The sequence below is a fragment of the Ambystoma mexicanum genome, chromosome 3q (genome assembly GCF_040938575.1).
Source record: "Ambystoma mexicanum isolate Mex_15411 chromosome 3q, UKY_AmexF1_1, whole genome shotgun sequence".
NCBI lineage: Eukaryota > Metazoa > Chordata > Amphibia > Caudata > Ambystomatidae > Ambystoma > Ambystoma mexicanum.
The window spans coordinates 21,318,914-21,343,884 of NC_090926.1; the positions used below are offsets into that span (position 1 = coordinate 21,318,914).

The 24,971-nt window shown below is 46.1% G+C and overlaps 1 protein-coding gene across 3 annotated transcripts in view; it reads left to right on the forward strand.

Annotated features, from left to right (window-relative positions):
- The window catches only part of SUN2 (Sad1 and UNC84 domain containing 2), a 396,247-nt gene that overhangs the window by 307,987 nt on the left and 63,289 nt on the right, over positions 1 to 24,971 (forward strand). For all 3 annotated transcript variants that reach the window (XM_069652961.1, XM_069652963.1, XM_069652960.1), the window contains one exon: positions 2,596 to 2,761. In XM_069652961.1, the coding sequence (XP_069509062.1) occupies positions 2,596 to 2,761 (166 nt within the window). The remainder of the gene's footprint in view (positions 1 to 2,595; positions 2,762 to 24,971) is intronic.

Consider the following 24,971-nt stretch of genomic DNA (forward strand, 5'->3'; position numbering starts at 1 on the left):
ACACGCATGCAGCCTTCAATTGTAAGGTATACTGTTGCAACTTCACTCTTCTCTTAACACACACCGGTTGTTCATGTCACTCGCCAACTCACCAGCTTTGTGCATTCCTTTCTTGTCTTTATGGTTTTTAATTCACAAGTCAAGGTTAGTACCACAGGCTTGGCCTCACCTCCCCAATTCTGTCGTTCACCCGGGAGGGTCGCTGGCGCCTTTGAAACACAATGCAGTCTTCTTGTCTGGGATTTGGCCTTTGGCCTTCACGTATCTTTCATGGCTCTTTGGAGGCAACAACCCCCTGCAGGGAACTCCTGGGTTTCTCTACCCTTTGCTGTCGTGCCAATCGCTCTGCTCTAGTAGGTTCTCCTTTGCCCCGGAAGTACTGCTTCTTCTCGTGTTCCACCTTGCTCAGAGTGTGTCTCTATGTTCGCCTTTTATCCGTGTGGGGAGAGCTAATCGGTATCAGATGTAGGTGATTAAAGTCAAGTGCCGGACTTTGCCTGACCCGATTAGCGGGACATGTCCAATGAAATATGTGGGTGTTAGCCTTGTTACTCTGTCGCCCTCTTCCTCAGTCCAGTGTTTGTGCTTAAAAGTGGTGGGTGGAGTTGGGACATTGGAAAATCCTATCAAATAGGATGGATCATGGGTACGGCAAAGTGGGGAATACCGCGTCTCACCATCAGTCATCCCACCCCCACTCCCCGAACACCCCTCACTGATCCACCCCCAGAGTCTGGATCCAAAGGCGATAGCTGTGCCCTCGCGCGCGCGCGCGCGCGCACACACACACACACACACACATCCCCCCCCCCTCAATATCAATCATCGGGCACTAGTAGGTGAGACACGCTTTGGTTTCTCCGTGGTCAGAACCGTAAAAATGGGATGAGCAAGAGTGTTCCCTATGCCTCCAAGTCATCAATTACAATGGACAGTAAATGGGGCGAGATAGGAAACGGCAGTCCTGTCCTCGAGCGAAAGCATTAAGAGCCACTTCTGAGTCAGACACATTTATAAAGGGAAAAACAAGGGGTCCCCAAAGGCTACCTACTGATGTCGCATTAAGGCTGGAAATTCAGATTAACATTGGGTGATTGCAAAGAAACATCTTATATAAAACAAATACCACAAGATGAACAACCGGTTTGGAATACAAAAATATACTTGATTTTATTCTTTAGTACATAGTAAAAAGGACACAATTAGTCCGTCTTCTAAAAAACACATGTGACAACATAAAACACAATGTGGTAAGGAACAAAGAATAGTTCTAAAGCACGATGGTGCTTGTTAGCTTGTATTAATCTCAACAAGCACACCGATAACTCAAGTGATGTTAGTAAATATAGGGTGACTTCAACCAATCTCTAGTACAATTCATTCTCGAAGAGGCCCCCATATTGTGTGTGGTATTTCTTTCACATAAGATGTTTCTTTGCAATCACCCAATGTTAATCTGAATTTCCAACCTTAATGCGACATCAGTAGTAGCTTTTGGGGACCCCCTGTTTTTCCATTGTTCTGTAGTCCTCCCCCAACGAGCCGGTAACAAAAAACAGGACAAAACTTGCTCTGATTATATTTTCCACATTGATAAAGGGGCATGTTTAAAACCCTGAGAGGTGCAAAAAACGGGGGGTCCTGGGAAGTCCCTCTGCCAGACATTAGTCCCGGGTTCCGAGAGCCTTGCCCAGATGCTTTAGCTCACTATCTTTCACAGAGGTGAAATATCCAAAACATACCAGCATTTGTCCTACCCTGGGGCAGTCCAGCACCTAAATGCTAGGCAACTCTCTTCTGAACAAAAGTACCAACATCAACCCCCAGACACGTGCCAGTGGTTCAGACTCATTCAAAACCTTGGGTCCCTTGCTCGCTGCGCCTTAGGGAACCAACCTGCACCTCACTGATGAGGCCCAACAAGGCCGAAGCATATCTGGAGTTGCTTGCGTTTCCGTGCAGAGGGGACCTGGCCCAGCAGTTCCGGCTGGGCTGGTGGTTATAACCCTGAGAGCTTCCAGAGAAAAATCAATGGCTAGATTAGAAGGATGACGTTAAGGTGATGCAAACCCACACAAGAAGGCTTCTTGCACAGTTCAACCACTCTTTCGCTGGCAATGTAGCTATACCCTTTTACTGTAAAGAATGATGTGCAGCTTTTATTCTCTACAATTAACTTAGTGGATGTTTTCCTTCTGGGTTTCAAGCTTTCGTTACACCGCTAATAGCTTATTTTCAGAAGAAAAGGTAAATGAAGCCAGTCTAGTCCTATAACTGCCCATCATGTTACCCAACACTCTGGGTCTATCAATGGGAGAGATGCCACACTGCCCTCATCTGTTGGGAAATGGAAGTGTAGCATTAAAGGTTGTCACGCCTCTTACAGGGTGGACACTGCCGTAACTTGCCTTCTGTTAGTAAATGTCTGACATATGTCTTCTTACCACCTCCAATCGGAGAGTGATCACATTGCTGCATAGTGGTTGGAAGTGGACCTGCAGGTATAAACAAATTCTTAGCTGGTGTTAATGTCAGTTTTGCATTGCCCTATTCTTGCACACTGCCCGATGTCCCTTTCACTCCCTTTCTTACCAGCCCGCCACAGGAGGATCAGAAGCAGCTCTTCCTGCAGGAAATCTCACGCCTGGATAAACAGCTCGGCAGGCTGCGTCTGGAGTTGGGAGATGTGGCTGAGTCACAGCGTGGAATTGCTTCACAGGTGCAGTCATTCCCCGGACAAATACAGGGTTTACGAGATGAGGTAGGTGGCTTGTTTGCTTTTTGAGGGTGAAAGGAGTAGGTTATGTATCTTGGACTCACCTTTATCTGTTCTTTAATGCTCTTGCAATGCGTGTTTCCTATGCATGTACATAAGTTGTTCCCGTTGCTTCTAGAAGAAGTGCACTACGTGCTCTAGAACATATGTGATCTTCTTAGTGTTCATAAACACAGTGCTGCAATTTGCGTATATGAGGTCTCATTAATGCTCATAGGCACATCAAAGACTGTATTATAGAAACTTTACACGATTTAGGGCAATTTTGTACCTTGTCACAAGGACAAAAGCTGTCTTCTTTCAATGCTTTTTGCACCAGGGCATGGTTTGCCATAGCGCTATCACCATTCTATATTCTCTCTAGGCAGTGGTGGAAATGAGAAAAAATGTACTGGGGGGAACTGTCGCCTCTTTGGCAGGGGCGGGCTGTGGGAAGGAAGGGGTGGGGCCAGGGGGCAGGGCCCCCAACCAGGTTGTACGACACAGTATCTCTTCATAGAATCCTGTCGATTTGCATAAAAGCAAAGAGCCTTATGGGAACATCATAATGTCCACAATTTTAAATGTTAAGCATGTCTTGTAGTGATTCAATAAGAAACCCCATTAAGCGATTTAATGGCGTCTTTTTGTTTTGATTGGCCACAATATTCACCCTAAATTGCAGGACATATATACCAGTTTGGACAGCTGCAGCACTTTGTGAGGCTTTGGCAGTTTCTGCGTGCAGTCTCCAGTGCTGAGTCTTCTGAAAGCCTGTTGAAGAACTGGTTACTTGTGCATGCAATGCTAGCTATAATACAGCTTCAGAACACATATGGTTGGTAGTTTTCCGTGCTAGCCCCTGGGCCGTCGGCTAGAGCAGCGAGCTGTGTGATGTAGTGTTATTCTGCATTGTCTGTCTCTTCTTAGAGGCAGGAGAAGGTAGTTGTGTGTCTGAGACACAAATCTGAGAGGCAATCTATGGCCCTCAAGCCGCACTTAGCCATGCAGCCAAAAGGGGACATATTTTGGCCGTTTTACAGTTGCCCTGAATCTTGGTGTGGAAAGGGGAGGGGGGCAAGCAGATGAAAGCTCCTAGGGTACACAGTAGCCTAATTTAAAAAAATAACACTGTCCGGCCAATGTGGCCTGTGGGCCTGCGAGAGAGTCCACAGGCAACATTCTGGTATCAGACCTAGAGCTTTTCCTGTTTGGTGGCCCACAAGCCACCACTGGGGTCAGTGTGGTTACCAGGCCTGACTTTCATAAGGCCTTGGGAAGGAGCTGAAGGGCATGAGCCCATGCCTAAACACCCACTTGTCAATTGCCCCGGCACAGAGGCCACTGGTCAGGACCAGTGGCACTTTCAGGAATGTGGAAGCCTTAGGCCTCAAGGCCATTGAATAAGGCCAGAGGCCTGCAACCTGTGTCTCCTGATGTTTTGGACTACAACTCTCATGATACCTCCCCATTAAATAGGCTAGTTTTGGCTGATAGGAGTTGTAGTCCAACAACCTCTTGAGAGCCAAAGCTTGCAAACCTGGGTGGAGACCATCTGAAGGGGAACAGTGACAATTCGGCATGAGCTGTGCCCGTTCTGCGAGGAGACTGGCCGCGGCGGCAGCCGTACCCCAGTCATTGAAGCACTGAGGCCACAGTCATTGGCCTTTAGGGGTGAATTGAGCCACTATGGATCACTTCCAAGATTGCCTGGGTCAAAGTAGTCACTACACAGTCTACCACCATGGGCTTATCTAGTGGCGTTAGGGTTCTCTGGGCAGTGCCTGAAGGCCCTCCCCAGGAAAATGTAGTCACTGAGTATGACCGGCTATGCCCAATGGGTCCATCCTGGGGCTATGTTGTTTCTAAGGCAGAGCCAAAGTGGTCCCTACGGCCATGCTAGTGGTCCTGGAACTGGTGCTTGGTACAAACATTTCGGAAATAGTATCCGGCAATATTTTTAAAACTCAACGATGTATCTATAATTCAGCTCTGCATAGCCGATCCAGAGTGCAGAGCAATAAAAGCTAATCCTGTATTTGTATTGGGTCGGAATTGTTATTCCAAATATGTATTAGGATTGTGCCTGTGGATTCCCAATGCTTACGTGAGATTTTACATAGGAAAAATACAAGACATCTTCCTATGTAACTTCTGACCTTGTCCATGAAACCTGACGAAATGTGGGCATATACAACCACACATGCCAAATTTGGAAAAATGTAATGAGCTTTTCCAAGTTGTATTTATTCTTTTAACACTTACATTAACCATGAGTCAAAAATACAATATGTCTAATGTAAAGTCTAACACTTATTTAAACACATCATAACAGTCCAATCTGCAAGGGAAAATGTATAGAGAAGGTGGGAGGTGAGGTGAATGAAAGAGTAGAGAAATGCAGAAAAAGAGAAAATATATATAAAATAAAAATAAATACAAAACCCCTAGAATGTGATTATAACAACTATGCATAAAGGATATCAAACACTCCCCAGATCATTTCCTATTTATGATGTTGATCTTTAGCGTTAAAGGACACTTTCTCCCTCTTAGAAAGAAGCGACAAACTCTGCAACCAATCATCAACACGGGGAAGTAGCACTCTTCCAAAGTTTCAGAATGTCTTTTAGCAAGAAGAAGGGCTCTATACGTCCACAATAGTTTACCATTAGTCAATACAATATCTGGAGGAAATAACCCCAGCACACCAAGGAGTGGGTCTCTTGGAAGAGATGGACCCAAGATCAGTTTCTATTCTCTGGAAAACGCCATGCCGGAATAGCTGGATCTTACTACACAACCACAACATATGGAGAGTGGTACCCACCTCCCTTTTACAGTTCCTAATAACATCCTCACTCTACAACTTACACAACCTCATCTTCCAAGGAGACCAGTACAAGTAGTGGTTAATCCTCTGCTCTATATACTGCAGTTCCAAGTCAACTTTGTAATTAATTGGAACTGCACACATGCAGTTCCATTCAATATCAGACAACAAACCACCCAAGTCTGAATCCCAATTTCCTATACCACATTGTGTTGGTAACTTTAAAGTAGAAGGAGTAGCTAATTGTATAAAGTGGATGCAGAGAGAGGCATGGTCTTAGAGAGGAGTAAGAACGCAGGCGGAGTTTGCATTGTAGCATTCGTTGACGAAAAAATAACAGCAAAGAGGTCCTGCAGTACATCATAATGACAGATTTCTATTGCTTTCAGCTTATATTTAAAGCGCAAGAATTCAAAATCAACCATACTCTAACCGTCATGGACCTGTCCAATTCTCCAGGTACCTGCTTTTTGCCATGAAATCCACAATAAAAATAATTACCCTGTTTGACAGCCAGATTTTTCCACAAACCAGAATCTGCACACAGTAGGTATTGCTCATCTCGAATCTCATTACATCGACGACATTCTTTCACAACATGTTTTATGAAAGGTTGAGTCGTACCAACAGGCAAGCTTTTGTCCGTAACAGAATAACATCTAGTGGTGTGGGCGAGACTGACTTCCTCTCAATTCTAACGCACCCTGCACAATTAATGTGGTCAGTCGCAATCCAATGGTGTAATGTATGTAACACAAATGCAGCGTGGTAGCGTTTTACAAAACCACCTAGATGCAACAGGCTTTGAAGGACATCCTTCGGGATTTGGGCATGGCTTACTTTCCCCCACACAAATCTATTCAAGGACTTATTATTGCTCAAAAGTAGATTATTTGAAAGCGGTAGAGGGAGCATAGTAAAAATGTATAATAGTTTTGGGAGCAAAGTCATTTTCAGTAGGTTAATTTTGCCCTAGAGGGTCCGGTTTAATTTCTCCCATTTTATGCAGAATCTATTTCCTCAATTTTCAGGCGAAAATTATTCACAAGTAGTGACTCAATATCTTTATTGACATGAATGCCCAACTATCTAAAACCCGAATCAGCCCACACTTCTCAGTCTAAATCAAATAACAACAATAGAAGTTCCGATATGAGCGCTCTGGATTTGAAATTGAGACCAAAAGGTCATCTGCATATAAGAGGACCTTTTCAGATCTAGTCCCCAAACGGAATGCCATTATACCTAGATGGTTTCTGAGCATAATGGCAAGTGGCTCAATGAATAAATCAAACAACAATGGAGACAAGGGGCAGCCCTGACAAGTCCCTTTTTGAATCTGGAAACATTCTGATCGACCACCATTAACGGCTACAGCCGCCTTTGCACCGCTGTATAAGGCTCTAAATGTAAGAAAATCCAACTTACCCTGTCAAAAGCCTTTTCTGCATCAATACTGATGACCGCATATGCATCTGAAGAATGCCTCTTTAGATAAATAACATCAAGCAATTCCCGTCCCGGAAGTTATCATAACTGTTCCTTCCGCTTACAAAACTGGTCTGATTTTTATGAACCAGTTTCGGAAGCAAGCCATTTGATCTTCTAGCGAATATTTTTGATAAGAGATTTACATCAACATTCAAAAGTGAAATAGGCCGTTAATTCTCACACAGCGAGGGGTTTTTACCTGGTTTCGGAATAACCGTTATTAATGCAGTCTGCATTGACTCCGCGACCGCTTTATTATGCGCGATCTCTGTATACAATTGTGCAAGAAAAGGGGCCAGGGTCTGACTAAAAGTTTTATAAAACTCTATTGGGAATCTATCAAGGCCAGGACATTTGCATTCACTGATGCATTTATTGCATTTTCAATTTCTTTTACTGCTGTTGGCGCATCAAGATCTAATCTTTTGCGCTCATTCAGACTTGGCATTTCTATTTAACAGAGATAATTATTAATTGCTAACTCTGAAACAATTTCATCAGCCCGATATAGGGAGGCCTAGTATTGTATAAATTCCTCACAGATTTCCTCATTCTTTCTCCTTATTGTTCCTCTCCTTTTCACAACATAAAGCACTTGTCCGTTATTCACCTTCTGCTGTAAACTGTTTGCCAACAAGGCTCCTGACCTCTCTCCCCGTTCCCAGAAAGCTTGTCGCAAATAGAATAGATGTGTCTCTGCCTTGTGATGAAGTTCACAATCCATAGCTTGTTTTGCATTGGACAAAGCCAACATATTTTCCTTACTTGGACAACCACAATAGCGAAACTCACTTGCTTCATACACGTCCTCTAGTTTGACCCTAATCTTCTCCCATTGTTGTTTCTTGTATTAAGCAAAACTAATAATTTTACCACGCAATGTTGCTTTCGCATCCCAAAACATTAAGTCAACTGAATGCATATTATCCTTTCAAAACAGTGACATTTCTGTTTGTATATGGTTAACAAATTCCAAATCTGAGAGCAGCTGTGTGTTCCTACACCATTGTTTCTTAGACCTCAAACCGCTTGCAGATTCATCAAATGCCAACATAACGGGCGTGCGGTCTAAAATTACAACATCACCAATTGTTGAATTACAAACATCCCCACATAGACTTCTACTGACAAGAAAAAAGTCAATATGTGACAACATTCTATGTACCACCGAATGAAAAGTATAACTTCTTCTCTCCCCATTAGGATCCTGCCAAATGTCATGCAAATCCCACATCTATCAATCTTAAGTCTGTTTCTCCCTTTAGCTTCAGCGTAAGAACTAGCCTGGGTAGTTTTATCCATTTTTATATCAATTGTAGTATTAAAGTCTCCCCCAATTAGTATTAAAGTCTCCCCAATTATAACCTCTGCACAGCCCAGTTGGTCCAATACTCCATCTAGAGTCTCAAAAATGGCAGCTTGGTTCACATTAGGTGCATTAATATTTAAAATTGTCATGCATCTTTTCTTAATATGTAATTGGAGAGCAACATATCTCCCCTCAGGGTCCACACAATCTGCTTTATTATGGTGAAAAATGTGTAAAAATTGACCTCCCAAAGAATTTCTGGAAGCATAGAATCATCTTGAAATTCAAGGAACAACAAAATGAACAGAATGCTCGGAATGTGTATAAGCACTGAAAATACGCTCAGAAACATACAATCTGATTATGCTCTGAAAATACACTTGGGCTATAAGTTAGCACAATGTATACAGAATTTAAGTGAGTAAAGACAATAGGCCTCATTTTGAAGTTGGTGGTGCAGGGAGAAAAAGTGATGGTAATTCTGTTACCGCCACTTTTCCCACATTGCCAAATGAAAGGTTTGTTGGAATTACAGAGTGGTAATTCTGCTGATTTTTGTAGGCAGCAACTACCTCTGTAATTCTGCTGAAAATGTCTGATGGACATGGGGATTTACACCGCCTACCACCACTTGTAAACTTGTGGTAGGGACGGTAATGGGATTTCTGTTTGGCGGCATTAAGGCAGATTTACAGCCAAGCCCGTAATGAGGTCCAGTGTGTTTAGTTAGAACACATACAAATACACAGTCAAACACACACAAATAATAAAAAAAATGTGGGGGGAGAAGGTACTACCTGTAAAAAGGCAATGACTGCAAATGTTGGGAATGCCAACGTTAATATACATTCTGGCCAAGTATGTCAAAAAGTAAAGTCTATAAACATTGGGAATGGCAATGCTGAGATACTAAACACAAATGAACTATTTTCCCGCAGTACAAAGTATGTCGCACTACAAATGAAACCTTTGCTCACGCTGTGCCAATACTTCACAAAACTTGCTTTAAGTATTAAGAAACTTACATCAATTGTGAGTATTGTGTGTTAGGGTATTCCGAACCTACCCCCTTTCACTGTTTTACCCACATGCAGGACCCTGATAGGAGGCTTGAATGGCCATTTGTGCCGCACCAAAGTGTTGTTCCAGACGTTGCATCTTTCTGTCCGTTTTTGGCCACTGAATTACATCTTGTGGCTCTAGTAGGGTCTCTGCCTCTGTGCCAGTCAGGCCTGCGTACACACAAGTGCTGACATAACCACCACTCGTTCACCCATTAAAAACCCATGGGGACTGAGATGCACCCAGCCAATTCCGAGCCCATTATATGGCTCCAGCAGATCTGCCATGGTTGTGTGTATCCTATCGAAGAGAGAATGATGGGTACTTTTACGAAGTTTGTGACTCTACATGTCATTAAGGACAAGTTTGCAAATGTGGTTCAACATGTCCTGGTTCTGATACCCCAGTACCCTTGGCACTCCACACCAGTACTCACACCTGCACCGGCAGAGGCTTTTGGTGCCTACAAAGCCTACACTCTTGGCCAAACACTCAACTAGTGAATGGCATCTGTTAGGAAAGATACCTCTTTTGGTAACTTTCCCTCCATAGTTCTATGGTCCCAAAAACTTTTTTACTTCTGTTTCTGAATCTGTTTGGCTTTTTCCAGGCAAGTGAGGTCTTCCTTTCACTCCTCTGGCCCTTTGCTTATTTTGTTATGGGGAAACAGATCAGTCCTTCAGACTATTTATGCTGGAAACAGACCAGACGTTCAAACTATCAGTACTGGGAAACTGTTTTGCTTTTTGTCTTATACTTTTTGTACCTTTTTAACATTGCACAAATCATGCAATGCAGTGCAATGGGGATACTTTCTTATCACTCTAGCTTTTAACACTGGAGATTTTTGGTTACTTTTATCTGTGCCTAAAGACAAGCTGGTGGCAGCAATTATATCTTAACAATTTTTGTGGTATTTCTAGTATATACATTTGCGTTTGGCTACCAAACATGGCTAGTGCCCTAAAATGGCCTCGCCATGAAATTTGGGCCTGTTTTTTGGCCATATTGTTGTTTACCCATTAATTCGGTCTTGCCAGGTCAGAAAATTCCATATTGCTGCAGCTTTCACAGGCTACTGATGCCTTTCTGTGTGTGTGGCTCAGGGCGGAGGTGAGATGGTCTGGAACTGCCCCATCTGTTCGAAAAGGTTTTCCTCAACAGGGAATATTGCATGCCCAATTACTGCGCATGCGGGAAGGAGCAGAAAATGCAGCGGCGTAGAGGTAAGGAGGGGAATTGGGGAGCAGGCTAGGTAGGTAGGTAGGTATGTATGTTTCTGATGTTTGTCAATCTGCTTAGAATCACATGCTGTGCATAGTCCAACATCCAGTGGTAACCGCAAAGTATTGCATCTTGTCTTTCGAGAATCGAAAGGGGATGTCGACATGGGCGTGCCTGTAACACTATCCCTACGTGACGTGTAGTGTACCCAAGATCCCTCATGCGTCGAGGTCCCTCAGATAGTTTTTGTTCCGCCCAGATAACTGGTCGCCCTTATGTGCAGTTCGTAATGAACATTGCTATTGTCCAACCGACCTTTGGTCGAATAATTTTATAAAATAGTTCAGAATCACCCCTTCCGTCCCTTAGCTCGACGGCTGTTCCAGTTTCCGCTGAAGACCCTACGAGAACTTCGGACAGCGATCCTGTCGGCGTTGCCGAACACGTGGCTGGGCCTTCCGCCGGCCTATACTGTAGGGAGAGTGGGGTCGAGGTGGACATTTCTTTTCAAACTGAAAATGCCCTTTCCCTTGCCTTCCTCTTTCCCGTTTGGTCTTAGTCACTCTGTGTAACCTCAGCTATGGAGAGGACTCCATTTAGATTTTGCCCTATTTGCAAGGGCAAATTCCCATGGAAGCATAAGCACAGACGGTGAAACTGGTGCATGTCCCTCGATCACAAAGAGGAAGGGAGTGCGGCATGTAAGCTCCTCCGCCCCAAGACCTTAACGGAGCGTAGGGTAAAACGGTGGGTGGCCTACGATATGTCCAAGGCCGGTGTTTCTCCCACTGCCGCAACCACCGAATGTGAGGACGGCGAGAGTGACTATCAGACCTCCGAACCGGAGGTTGTTGACCTTTCGACGGACCGCTCGCGTTCCGCATCGTCTGTCCCCGGCCCTGATAAACACGGCGTAAGCTCTGCTATGGGGAAGTCACACCCCGGTGACAAAGACGGACACGTGCATGGCACTAAGCACACAACCCCTAGCCTTACTTCGACTACGTCAAAGAAGACTTCGGCGCTAACGGGTACACTGGTAATTCCGGTGATACCCGCCGATAGCGGAGATCGGCAGCCCTCCCTGCAGCCGCATGTGCGACTAGCGACTGGGCATTCCAAGACAAAGGGCGCTACCCCCAAAATTCATAGTTCCGTCAATACGCATCACAAGAAGGCGTACAGCGACGATAAGGTTTCGGCTCCACCAAGGACTACGGTAACTCAAGACAAGGCCTTACCACCGCCGAAAATTACGGCGCTGCTGGAAAAGGTGGCCAATAGGGGCAAGGCCCCGGCTCTGCCAAAAAAGACTCCCTTATAATTGTCGGCTGTACCTACGCGCCTCCCGACTGAGGAGGACGTCGAAGACAGCCTGGCAAGAATTGTGGCCGCCGATTCTCAAAGACGGCAGTCTAGGGACTCTTCGGAAGTTTCTGAAAGGCCCAAGGATCCGCTGAGATCTAAAGAGAGCATTCATAAGTCGAGAGAAAGACATAGGGATACCCCACCTTCATCGATCCCGCAAGAGGAATTCTCGGAAGGAGAAGAAGGGCTTTCTTCGATGTTAAGGCAAGAATCTCTACAGTTTTCAACGTTAGAGAGTGCTAGAGACACTTTTTGACGGAAGACCGTGAGAGAGACACTTTTCCACCCCTAGACCATTCTAGGTCGTCAGTCTGGACTAGAGAAAAGTTTGAGGACTGCATGGAAAGGCTCGACAGGTTTGTTTCACGTTCGGAACAACCTACACCAAGAAGGCCACGGGATGAAAGCCCTTTTACCCTAGAGCTAAATTCCCAAGGCTTTTTGACCCCTCTTTAGAAGAGGACATATGTAATTATGACCTTACTGAAGAGAACATTCCACCAGTTACTGTAGAGGAAAATCCTTTCTCTAACAAAGAGGAACATGAGGCCATTGAAGATGAGCCCATTGAGGGCTGGGGGAGGACCCAGATATGGGTGACCCTCAACCATGGCAGTCCCCAGATCCACAAGATCCAGATATTCTGGCTTTGGACTCCCCGCAAAACACCCCTACAAGAAACCCCTCTCTTATTGATGATCAGCTTACGTTTAACATAATGTTACGTAAGGCAGCTGAACACTAAAATTGCCACTGAAGAGGCAGACCCTGAAGCCGACTTTGTTGAAGATATACTCCAAGAGAAGCCGCCAGCCAGCCAGGCTATCCCTCTCCTCAATTTGATTAAAAAACACCTGGCTCCCTCCTTAAAACCTGCTCTCCCAAGAGGTGTAAACCCAAGAATTGAAAAACTCTTTCGCCCTCCTCCCTCAGATCCTCTATATATTAGAGGTCATTCCACCACAGATTTTTTGGTAGTCACTACCACAAGAAAAAGGACAGGGGTCCCTTTGTCAACCGGCAAGGCACCCCCTGACAAAGAAGGGAAAAGACTTTACGCCCTTGGGAAAAGGGTTACCACAGCAGCAGCCTACTCTACGCGTATTGCCAATAACACCGCGTATTGCCAATAACACCGCTTTATTGGCCACTTACGCCAATGCGCAATGGGCTTTAATACAAGAAGGCCTACAAGAGGCTCCGGAACCTTTACAAACCCGTCTCCTTACCACAGTCTCTGAGGGTAGGCAAGTTAACCAAAGCATTTTAAAGAAAACTTTGGATTCTGCCGAGACTGCCAGTCGAGCCCTCGCTCAGGGCATACTCCTCAAAAGACACGCATGGCTGCGAAACTCAGGGTTTAAACCTGAAACGCATGCGCCGCTTATAAACAAATCTGTGGAAGAATCCAACTTGTTTGGCAAGGTGGTCGACGAGGCCCTAGAGACCATGAAAAAGGAACATGACACCCTAAAGAGTCTGGACCAAATTACTCGGAGACCCTCTACAAGATGAGGATTTGGAAACGGAAGGTTTTTTCGTGGCCAACGCTTCACTCATCAACAATACTCTTCAGGAAACAACTGGAACTCTCCACAGGGAACCAACACTTACACCACCCCATACCCTCAAAGGGGACAGTGCGTGGTAAAGGAAGGTGCAGGAACCCTACCCCCAGAGGTTCCCCATCCTCAGGTTCCAAATGACTCGAAGGTTCGGGTCTACTCCCATGCCTCCCCGGTCGGGGGCCGACTTACATCATTCCTTCAGGAATGGGAGGGAATAACCACGGACCAGTGGGTGCTAAAAACAATGGCGCACGGGTACGGTGTAGAGTTCAACCGGTCCCGAAAATTCAGACCTCCATGACAACGAAGACTAACACCAGAACATCTTTGCATACTTCTTCAAGAAGTCGAGACACTGGAACAAAAAGGAGCCATAGAGATCGTACCTCTATCACAGGTAAAAGAAGGTATTTATTCAGTGTACTTCCTTGTACCCAAAAAGGATCTAACCATGCGTCCTGTTCTAGATCTGCACCCAGCGAACAAATTTGTAAAACCACAAAAGTTCTGAATGGTCACACTGCAGGAAGTAATTCCCCTGCTCACACAGGGGGATTACATGGCAACTCTGGATATGAAAAAAGCATACTTTCATATTTCGATGTTGCCAGCGCACAGAAAGTACCTCAGATTTATGATAGAGAACAAACATTATCAGTTCAAGGTACTACCCTTTGGCATAGCATCTGCACCAAGGGTATTTACAAAGGTACTAGCAGTAGCGGCAGCGCACCTGCGAAGGCAATCCATTCCAGTATATCCTTACCTCGACGACTGGCTCATAACAGGGGACTCTTACCAGACATGTCTGTCAAGTACCCAAAAGACGATAGATCTTTTATTCAGTCTGATTCTCTATCAACGAGAAAAAATCCATCTTAGACCACAGTCAAGCGAAAAAATTCCTTGGGGCTCTAATTCGAACAAAGGATGGCCTCGTCTTCCCCTCCAACGAGAGGGTTCAAAACATGTTATTTCAAATCCCTCACTATGTAGCCAGTCGAGAGGTAACCGTACGCAAGGCTATGCGTCTGCTAGGAATGATGGCGTCATGTATCTACTTAGTTCCTCACGCGCGCATGCGCCCAATGCAAGAGTGGCTAAGCAGCCAGTGGTGTCAGGCCAACGGACAGTGGGAGGATTTGGTAGTGGTCTCGCCGGCCCTAGTTCTCTCGCTCCGGTGGTGGTCGAGGGAAAACTTCTTGAAAGGGAAATCCTTCACCACCCACGCAGTGGAAGCCACTCTAACTACAGACGCCACCCTTACAGGGTGGGGAGCCCACCTGCTTCAGCAAACAGCAAGCGGAGTTTGGTCGTCCGACGTAGCGGCCAACCACATAAACCTGCTGGAACTGCTAGCAGTGTTCAAAGCACTAAAAGCTTTCGAAACACAACTGCAGGGAAAGCCGATCCTAATCCTCAGACAGCACCACGGCCATGGACTATCTCAACAAACAAGGGGGCACTCATTCTCCAGGGCTGTCCAAACTGTCTCAGTACATTTGGAAGTGGGCCCTCAAACGCAACATGTTCCTATTATCACAACATGTTCCAGGGTAACTCAATCTTCTGGCAGACGTACTCAGCAGAGACTTCCGGTTGCCCAGGGAGTACGAATGGCGATTACACGGAGACATCGTCGCCAATGTTTTCGCACAATGGGGTTTTCCAGAGATCGATTTGTTCGCAACTCTGGAAAACGCCCAATGCCAAGATTACGCCTCCAGGTACCCCCAGAACTGCTCCAACGGGAACGGACTCTGGATAACATGGTCAGGGAAATTTGTCTACACTTTTCCCCCCAAATCCCCTTCTCAACAAGATCGTGCACAAGATGCACCAGGAACCAGTCACGATGATATTGGTGGACCCCATGTGGCCCGCCAACCCTGGTTCGCTCATCTGATGGAGATGTCCCTATCTCCTCCAGTCAAACTGCCTTGTCCGTACAACATGTCGCAAGACAAAGGGGAGATGCTTCACCCATGCCCGGAGACATTGAATTTAGCGGCCTGGCTCCCGAGGTCATAGAATTGGGACACCTGCAGCTCCCTCAATGATGCATGGACATTCTCAGGGAAGCAACAAAACCTAAACTAGATATTGCTATTCTAGTAAATGGAAACAGGTTGTCATCTGGTGTAACTCAAAGAGCATCAACCCAATCGACTGCTCTGCCACTCACATTGTCTTATACCTAACTCACTTACTTCAACTCAATAAAAGTGCACCTATCTGCACTTTCAGCATACAAAACATCACAACAGAAGGTGCCATGGTGGAAGTTACCAGTGATTAAGGCTTTCATGGAAGGAGTAAAAAAAAATCACCCTCCCATTTCTCACCCGGCTCCTGGATGGGACCTAAATGTGGTGTTAACTAGGCTGATGGGAGCTCCCTTCGAGCTCAAGCACAAAGCAAGTCTTAAAAATCTCACCCTCAAGACTGCTTTTTTAATAGCGATTACATCCATTATGAGGGTAAGTGAACTACAGGCACTCTAGTCTAGATCCCTTTGTAACAGTTCACAAAGATAAGGTGGTTTTGTGCACTCACCCTAGATTTGCGCCTAAATTAATTTCCAAGTTCCATGTGAACCAGTCAGTAGGGCTACCATCGTTCTTTTAAAATCCTTAAAGCCTGGGGGAAAGAACCCTGCACAGATTGGATGTACGCAGAGCTGTCATGTTCTATATGGAAAGAACTTGTCCACTAAGGAAAACTAATCAGTTTTTTGTTTCAGTGGCCACAGGAAAAGGAGACGCAGACTCCAAATCCACTATTTCTAGATGGATTGTCAATTGCATTACACTCTGCTACAATCTTGCTAAGAAAGAACTGCCCTTCAAGCCTAGAGCACATTCCACTCAAGGCACTGGGGCATCCATAGCATTCATTGCAAATGTTCCCCTTGAGTCCATTTGAAAAGCGGCAACCTGGAGTTCTGTACACATTGTTACAAAATACTATTGACTAGACACTCATTCTAGATCTGATTCTCAGGTGGGACAGGCAGTATTAAGACATCTTTTCATTACTGTTCCTTCTCACAACCCACCTCCAACTCCGGATACAGCTCGGTAGTCTATGCACAGCATGTGATTCTAAGCAGATTGACAAACATCAGAAGACATGCATTACTTACCGTAAAAGCATTTCTGATGGTTGTATCTGCTTAGATTCACATGTGCCCACCCTTCCTCCCCACTCGGATGGAAGGAACATAGACGTCTTACTGCGTTATCTCTCTTGTCTGTACTCACTCACGATAGTCATAAGGCTCCCTCTTGGCAGAAAAAAAGTACAATCGGAGGGACCTGGACGCGTGATGGGTCTTGGGTACACTACACGTCACGTAGGGATAGTGTTGCGGGCACGCCCGTGTCGACGTCCCCTTTCGTTCTCGAAAGACAAAATGCAATACTCTGCGGTTATCACTGGATGTCAGACTATGCACAGCATGTGAATCTAAGCAGATACAACCATCAGAAATGCTTTTACAGTAAGTAATGCATATCATTTGTGCGTTTGGGGGATGCGTGCGTGTGTTTATAAATGGATTTTGATTTAGGAACGGGTTGTTGGTGTTGGGGGTCTCCCCTGCCAATCAGGCACAGACTGTGGGGTGTGGGGGGGCGGTGGGTGGATGAGCGAACAGGAGTTGCGGGCAATGTCCCCCTCATTGGGAGCAGTGCAGGCGTCTGGCCAGTGAAGCCCTGCTGTACAAACTGATCTGCGAAGCCCCTACTGATGCTTAAACCCCTGGACTGGTGGGGCCAACCGGTCCTGATGCATTCTCGAGGATCCAGCCACCATGAGCCTTCGAAAGTGTCTCTGGAACACCTGATAGACTGACAAGCTCTCCAGTGGGCTACCTCGCTAGGACCATTGCCATTCTGCGTTTGCAGGCAGTACTTCGATGGTTGCCAGTTTGTGGTGTAAATCGCATTCCTGCAGCATTTCAGCCTCCCAGCTTCAAGGGATCCTGCTCTGGAAGGTCTTCTTCAAACACGATTGGAAGGACACTTGCCATTGTCTGTGTGCAGTGGCTCTCTATGGAACTCTTCTGACGCTAGGGCGTATTTCTTGTGACTTTTTTCCATCTCACTGCATCACTTACTTAGCTCCTTTTATTGATTTAAGTAATTGAAAGCATTTTAAGAACCTATGGTGACTTTATATGTTTATTATTGAGAAATATTATCACATTTAAGTGTGTGCTAGAGGACTAGAATATTCCTGTCTAAATGGAATTATTGTGTGCTTCACTGAGTGCTCATTCTGGTCCCCTGACCATACTCGCGCTCCTGAGAATTGCATTGACTGCTCTCCATTGATTCCTTGATTGGGTGTTGGCAAACCTCTCAAAGTTCCTCTGTTCACTAGAACTAGAGTGGCTACCTAGAATCTGGCCAAATCTGTCCAAGCCAGATTCTAGAAATCCATCTCAACATCATCTATAGGCAGGGAGTAGATTCATGGCACCAGGCCTGACTAAGCTCCTCGTTTTCGATGAGGAACCACTTTACGAAGTCAACAGATGGGCAACTTGAGTGTAGGTCTTGGTCTTGGACAGAGAAGTCCCGATCTATTATACCTTTAAAGCCACTGGTTAGCACCCTTTTATGCCCAGGCTTCCACTGGCTGTCTGGATAGGTGCATGACTTCTGAAGGCATTTGGAGATTTATCAACAGGCAAACACCTAAACGCTGACCAAAGTTCAAGGCAGAAAACCACAAAATGCTTCTTCTCTGACACACCCTCAGAGTAATAAAAGCAGAACTTAAAAAGCCCATGGTAGCCAAGAAGCACTGCATCCCTTTGGGAGACAGAATAACTTATCCACTGCAAACGTGGCAAGAGGTTAACAGCAACCCCAATAGAGGTAAAGTTATTTGCTTCAAAGGCGATGGTGTTGAGGACTTGAAAGAAGGTTTTCTAATGTATACCTTCTTCCCACAGATGTATTCTCTTTAGATATTAACAACCCATCATAGGGAATTCTATTGAGGAGCTCATCATAAGTAACGTTTGTTTACTTTTTCATTCAGGAATGTCTTCCTCTAAAGGGTTCTGTTGGTATTGCATCTAATTAGTAAAAGGTTGCACTTTCTATTTTTGTTGTCATCAGTAGGTTTCTGGTACTTCAGCACACTCCCATAGATTCATGTACCTGCTGATCCTGCCCACACCAGCGTATTCTTCTTTTGTTATCTGGTATTCTGCCCCACCTCTTGGTCCGCTTTGCCCTCCACCCGTAGACCTATGATTGCCAAACCTTCACGCCTATCGCGACCCTCGCCCAAAACCCCCTCTGGCAAACCCATTGGCCAGGTGGAGTCAGGACTGGGGCCTCTCGAGCCTGGCATCCTCTTCAAAAGCCCTCATGGGGCCAGTCCTGGCGCCTATGGCGGCAGGCTCATACACCATGAAAAACAATGTGCTTGGAAACTACTTTATTGTATTGTCAGCCAACATGGAGGCATCCACATAACTTGGTTCATAAGAACCAAGCTATGCGGTCTAGTGTTTTGGGTGTGGTAGCCTAGGGACTACTTTACCTGGACTATTTTGTTGGGGCTATTTAAACCACACCCGAACAAGACAACACGCTTTGCGTTACTTTGCAGCTTGCAGCGTGACGCTCACCATGTCCAGCTATTCCCTCGAACCTCAGAGAAGCAGAACCTGCAAGGAGATAAAAGGAACATCATTAGCAGCAGCATCTTACCTGCAGTCTTCATCTTTAAACACTTGCAGCTACTGAGAACAGCTTCCTTGAATTTGCACGCCTTCCGGACAGAATGACCTGAAAGAGGAAGATCGAGGCAACATTAAAGAAAGCAGTAGAGACATTTACAAATTACGAATTGCTCAAAAGGCTTACCTGGCTGGTCGCCTCTCGGCTGGCACCACTCCGGACATTCCACTCGCGCTGAAGAACACTGTGACCTACAAGGAAGGAAAACGCAGGTTAGCAAAGGCAAGACTTCGCAGCGCTGCGCATAGCGCTTACTTACCGCATCATAGCGCTCTTAATGCGCCATCATTTACCAGCTGGGCTCACACAAGCCAGTTTGCCGCGCTGAAGCTCCGCATACCGAAGGGAGAAAAAAAAGAGACATTTTAAACAAAGAAAGGCATGCAGGATAGCAACAAAACTAAAGAACAGCAATAAGACCTACCTGAACAATATCAAACGGGCCGGCGTCAGTGAAGTAACTGGACCGCACTCGCCCATGAAAGACAACAAAGCCCCTGCAAAGAAGGCAGGACGGAGAGCACGCCTAATTCTACCACAAGGCAGAACCTTCCCCGAAGACCACATCAGGGCAAAGCTGAGAAGCATACCAGCGAGTAACCCGGCTGGGTGGCGTCCCTGTGGATACCAGGTGAGCATAACAGAACGCGAAGACTACCATAACAAATCCACCTGGGCGCCATGGAGACATCAGAAACGGACCAATTGGCCCAATTACTAGGAGAGCGTCGTGCTGAGGTTCATTCTGCCAGACAAGAGAATAATGCCCTCCGGAGAGACCAAATAGTGACCAAAGAACGCACTGAAGCGATTAGCAGGCAATACTTGCAATCACAGGCAGGACAGACGCCCTACCTGGAAGCAATCCAATGATGCAAAACCCCGCCATACAACCCACTCCGGTACAGATCACGGTACCTGGAACAATGCCCCTGGCACCACCAGAAAGGTTCTCAGGTGACCAACGGAAGTATGCAGCATTCATCAATCAGTGCCGCCTTCATTTTCTTTGTAGGCCCAAATGACCAAGCTCGGGTAGCTTTTATCTTATCATACCTGAGTGGTAGTGCAGCAGATTGGTCGGTGCCGTTCGTAACCCATGACGATCCTCTATTACATGACTTTAGGGGGTTCCAAAGAGAAATGGAAAAACTTTTTGCTCGCCATACCTAGGAACAAGCAGTAGACCATGAACTCTTGTCCCTCCGACAGGGGAATCAGGACTTGTTAACGTACATTGCTACCTTCAACAGACTGGTTACCGAAGCTAGGGGGCCAGAAATCAAAAGAACCACGTAATTCCATCGAGGCTTACGCGGCGAATTGAAGGAAGTCTTAGCCCAGGTGGTTGATCCACCCAGAGTCTCTGCAGAATTCATAAATCTGGTTGTGCAGCTAGACCACCGGTTGCAGGACCGAAAGGCAGACCGGTCTAAGACGGACCCTCGGACCATGTATGTTCGACCAAGGGAAAGCACACCCCGTGTACCTAAAAATGCTGTAGAACCCATGCAGACTGGAGGGATACGGCCTCCATTAACAAAACAAGAGCGGGACAAAAGAAGACAACAACAGCTTTGTTTGCATTGTGGGAACCCAGGACATTTCCTGAAGGACTGTCCAGTAAAACCCCCAAGAAGAACAGTCAGGGCCACAGAGAAGGATGAAGCTAAGGAATCGGAAAACTACCAAGCTCGACAAACGTAGAGGTCAGTTTGTCGAGTGAGAAGAAAGAGTTGCTGGTCTCACACTTTACAATACCAGTGATCTTAATTAACCACCAACAGTCGTCAAGAATGTATGCCGTTGAAGCATACATCGATAGTGGAGCAGTTGGAAATTATATTGATCAAGAACTGGCAGCAGAGATGGGTCTTCCTTTGTGTTCTAAGCCAACTATGGACAAGGTAACCACCGTGAATGGGACAGAAATCGCTTTCGGGCCAGTAACCCAGTGCCCAGCCAGGGTAACCTTGCTGTGCCAGGACGGACATCGGGAGTCTATTTCATTCGATCTCATCAAGGCACCTCAGTTCAGGCTAATACTAGTGATGCCATGGTTGGTTGCTCACAACCCTTTGATAGACTGGCGGGCACGAAAATTAACCTTCCCCGGTGACTGCTCCCCTGCCTGCTATTACCAAGAGGAGAAACCCGACGTCTGTATCCCCATGACTCCCGGAGGGACAGTATCAACCCTGGGAGCAACTAATATCTTGCCAAGTGAATACCATGATTTCCAGGATGTTTTCTGAAAGGACCAAGCCAATACATTGCCGCCGCACAGGCCCTATGACTGTCAGATCGACCTTGTTCCTGGTGGACAAATCCCTGGCGGCAGGATCTACGCTCTCACATAACCAGAAAACCTTCATTTGAAATCCTATTTAGACCAGTACCTTGCAAACGGATTTATCCGTCCTTCGAAGTCCCCCGCAGCCAGTCCTTTGTTTTTCGTACCGAAAAAGGAAGGAGAATTTAGAACCTGTATTGACTACCGCGGATTGATCCAGATCACCATGAACAACCGCTACCCCTTGCCACTTATCCCTGAGATGCTAGACCAAGTTAAAGATGCCCAGATTTATACCAAATTGGACCTTCGAGGAGCGTACCACCTGGTCCGAGTCAGAAAAGGAAATGAATGGAAAACCGCCTTCCGTACTAAGTACGGCTTGTTTGAATATCAAGTCATGCCCTTCGGGTTATGCAACGCTCCTGCGGCATTCCAATATTTCATGAATGACGTCTTAAGGGAGTTAATTGATGTGTGCGCCTTAGTGTCCATAGACGACATCTTAGTATACTCGGCCTCGGAACAAGATCATGTCGGACACGTTCATTCAGTCCTCACCAAACTCTGTCAACATCGCTTGTTGCAAAGCTTGAAAAATGCTTTTTTCACGTCACAGAAGTAGAATTTCTTGGTTTTATCCTTACTCCAGGAGGCACCAGAACGGACGTGCACAAGGTAGATGACATTCTGAAATGGCCTTCACCGACGTCTCTGAAAGGGGTACAAAGCATGCTGGGCTTTTTGCGAACTTCTACCGCCGGTTCATCCCAGACTTCTCTCAGGTTGTGCACCCAATCGCAGTACTATTTCGAAAAAACAATAAAAAGTTTGCTTGGACAGAAGAAGCCTTTCAGGAACTTAAACAAAGGTTTACCTCCGCTCCAATCCTGCAACATCCTCGTCCAGACCTCCCTTATGTCGTTGAAACTGATGCGTCCCGTCTCGCAAGGGGGGCTGTCCTTTTACAGAGACCCGGAAACCGGCCAGCTACATCCTGTGGCCTTCTGGTCGAAAAAAAGTTCTCACCTCCAGAGATTAATTATGCCATCACAGACAAGGAACTCCTGGCTATCAAATCCACCTTTAAAGCCTGGAGGCACTACCTTCTGGGGGCCAGACACACCATTACAGTCATCACAGACCACCGAAACCTACAATATCTCAAAACAGCCAAGGCCCAGTCCTCGCGCCAATTACGGTGGGCCCTTTTCTTTGCCGAATATGATTATGTAATCACATTTCGACCAGGATTCAGAAATGGAAAGGCGGATACCTTATCTCGCATGGGCATAGATGAAATAGTATATACAACTCCAGACCCAGTACCTATTATACCTGAAGACAAACTCTTGGGTATCACGACAGCCTTAAAACAAGCAGAACTACGAAAAGAAATCCAACGGACAATGAATCCTGATGCCTACCTCGCATGGCAAACTCAAGAAGAACAATATACCATCGAGGACCATCTACCCTTTTTTAGGCATCACCTAGGGGAACCTGGGATCGCCAAAACCCTAGCTAAGGAGAAAGAACTTTTGGTGGCCTACCTGGCGTAAGGACATCATTCAGTATATTCAGTCCTGCGGTGACTGCGCACAAAATAAATCACAGAAACAAAAACCATCTGGTCTCCTACAACCATTGGACATTCCTCCAGTTCCATGGCACACTCTTTCCCTTGACTTCATCACTGATCTACATCCAAGCCAAGGGTTCAACACCATCCTTGTAGTTGTGGACTTATTCTCGAAGATGGCCCATTTTATTCCTCTCAAAGGCCTCCCAGGCGCAGCCACTTTAGCAAAGGTGTTCCTGGAGGGCACGGTTAAGCTACATGGCTTCCCTTCGGTTCTGGTCTCTGATCGAGGCAGCCAGTTTGTTTCAAACTTCTGGAAAAAATGTTGTGCAATGGCGCAGATCGACGTTCGGCTATCTACCAGTCACCATCCCCAAACAGACGGCCAAACCGAGAGAACCAATCAGACACTCGAGCAATATTTACAGTGCATGCTGCACCACGAACAAAGGAATTGGAAACACCTACTATGGATAGCCGAATATGCATATAACAATTCTTTGCATTCAAGCACAGGACAAACGCCCTTCTATACCCTTTATGGCAGACATCCACGTACCTCTGAACTAGACCTTCCAGCCAGTTTGGAAATGGCAGCGGTAAAGACTCTACACACAACCATTACTCGGGCTTTCAAAAGGGCAAAGGAACACCTTATTCATCCCAAAGAAAAACAAGAGATTCGCCGACCATCACCGGAAAAAGGCCCCTGATTATCAAGTAGGAGATAAAGTTTGGTTAGCTGCTAAATTCGTACCCATCAAGGGAACCCGGACCTTTCATCCCAGATTCTTAGGACCCTATACCATTAAGGCAATTATCAACCCAGCAGCCGTGAAACTGGATTTACCACCTAATCTACACATCCACCCGGTATTCCATGTGTCCCTCCTGAAACCAATGCAACCCGCCACACGGATTGGGACACCACCTAAGCCCATACTTGTTCACGGAGAACCAGAATTCGAAGTCAAAGGTATCTTGGAGACTAAATACTTTAGGACCAAGCTATATCATCTCGTTGATTGGAAAGGATTTGGACCACAAGATAGATCCTGGGAGCCCAGTGAGAATATCCACGCACCACATCTAATCAGGAAATTCCATCGGAACTTCCCAACCAAACCTGGGCCAGACGGAAGCAACACCATGGGAGGGGCCTTAGGGGGGAGTGCTGTCACGACCCTCGCCCAAAACCCCATTGGCCAGGTGGAGTTAGGACTTGGGCCTCTAGAACCTGGCATCCTCTTCAAAAGCCCTCATGGGGCCAGTCCTGCCGCCTATGGTGCCAGGTTCATACAGCATGAAAAACAATGTGCTTGGGAACTACTTTATTGTATTGTCAGCCAACATGGAGGCATACACATAGCTTGGTTCCTAAGAACCAAGCTATGCGGTCTAGTGTTTTGGGTGTGGTAGCCTAGGGACTATTTTACCTGGACTATTTTGTTGGGGCTATTTAAACCACACCCGAGCAAGACAACACGTTTCGCGTTACTTTGCAGCTTGCAATGTGACGCTCACCATGTCCAGCTATTCCCCCGAACCTCGGAGAAGCAGAACCTGCAAGGAGACAAAAGGAACCTCATTAGCAGCAGCATCTTACCTGCAGTCTTCATCTTTAAACACTTGCAGCTACTGAGAACAGCTTTCTCGAATCTGCACGCCTCCCGGACAGAACTACCTGAAAGAGGAAGATAGAGGCAACATTAAAGAAAGCAGTA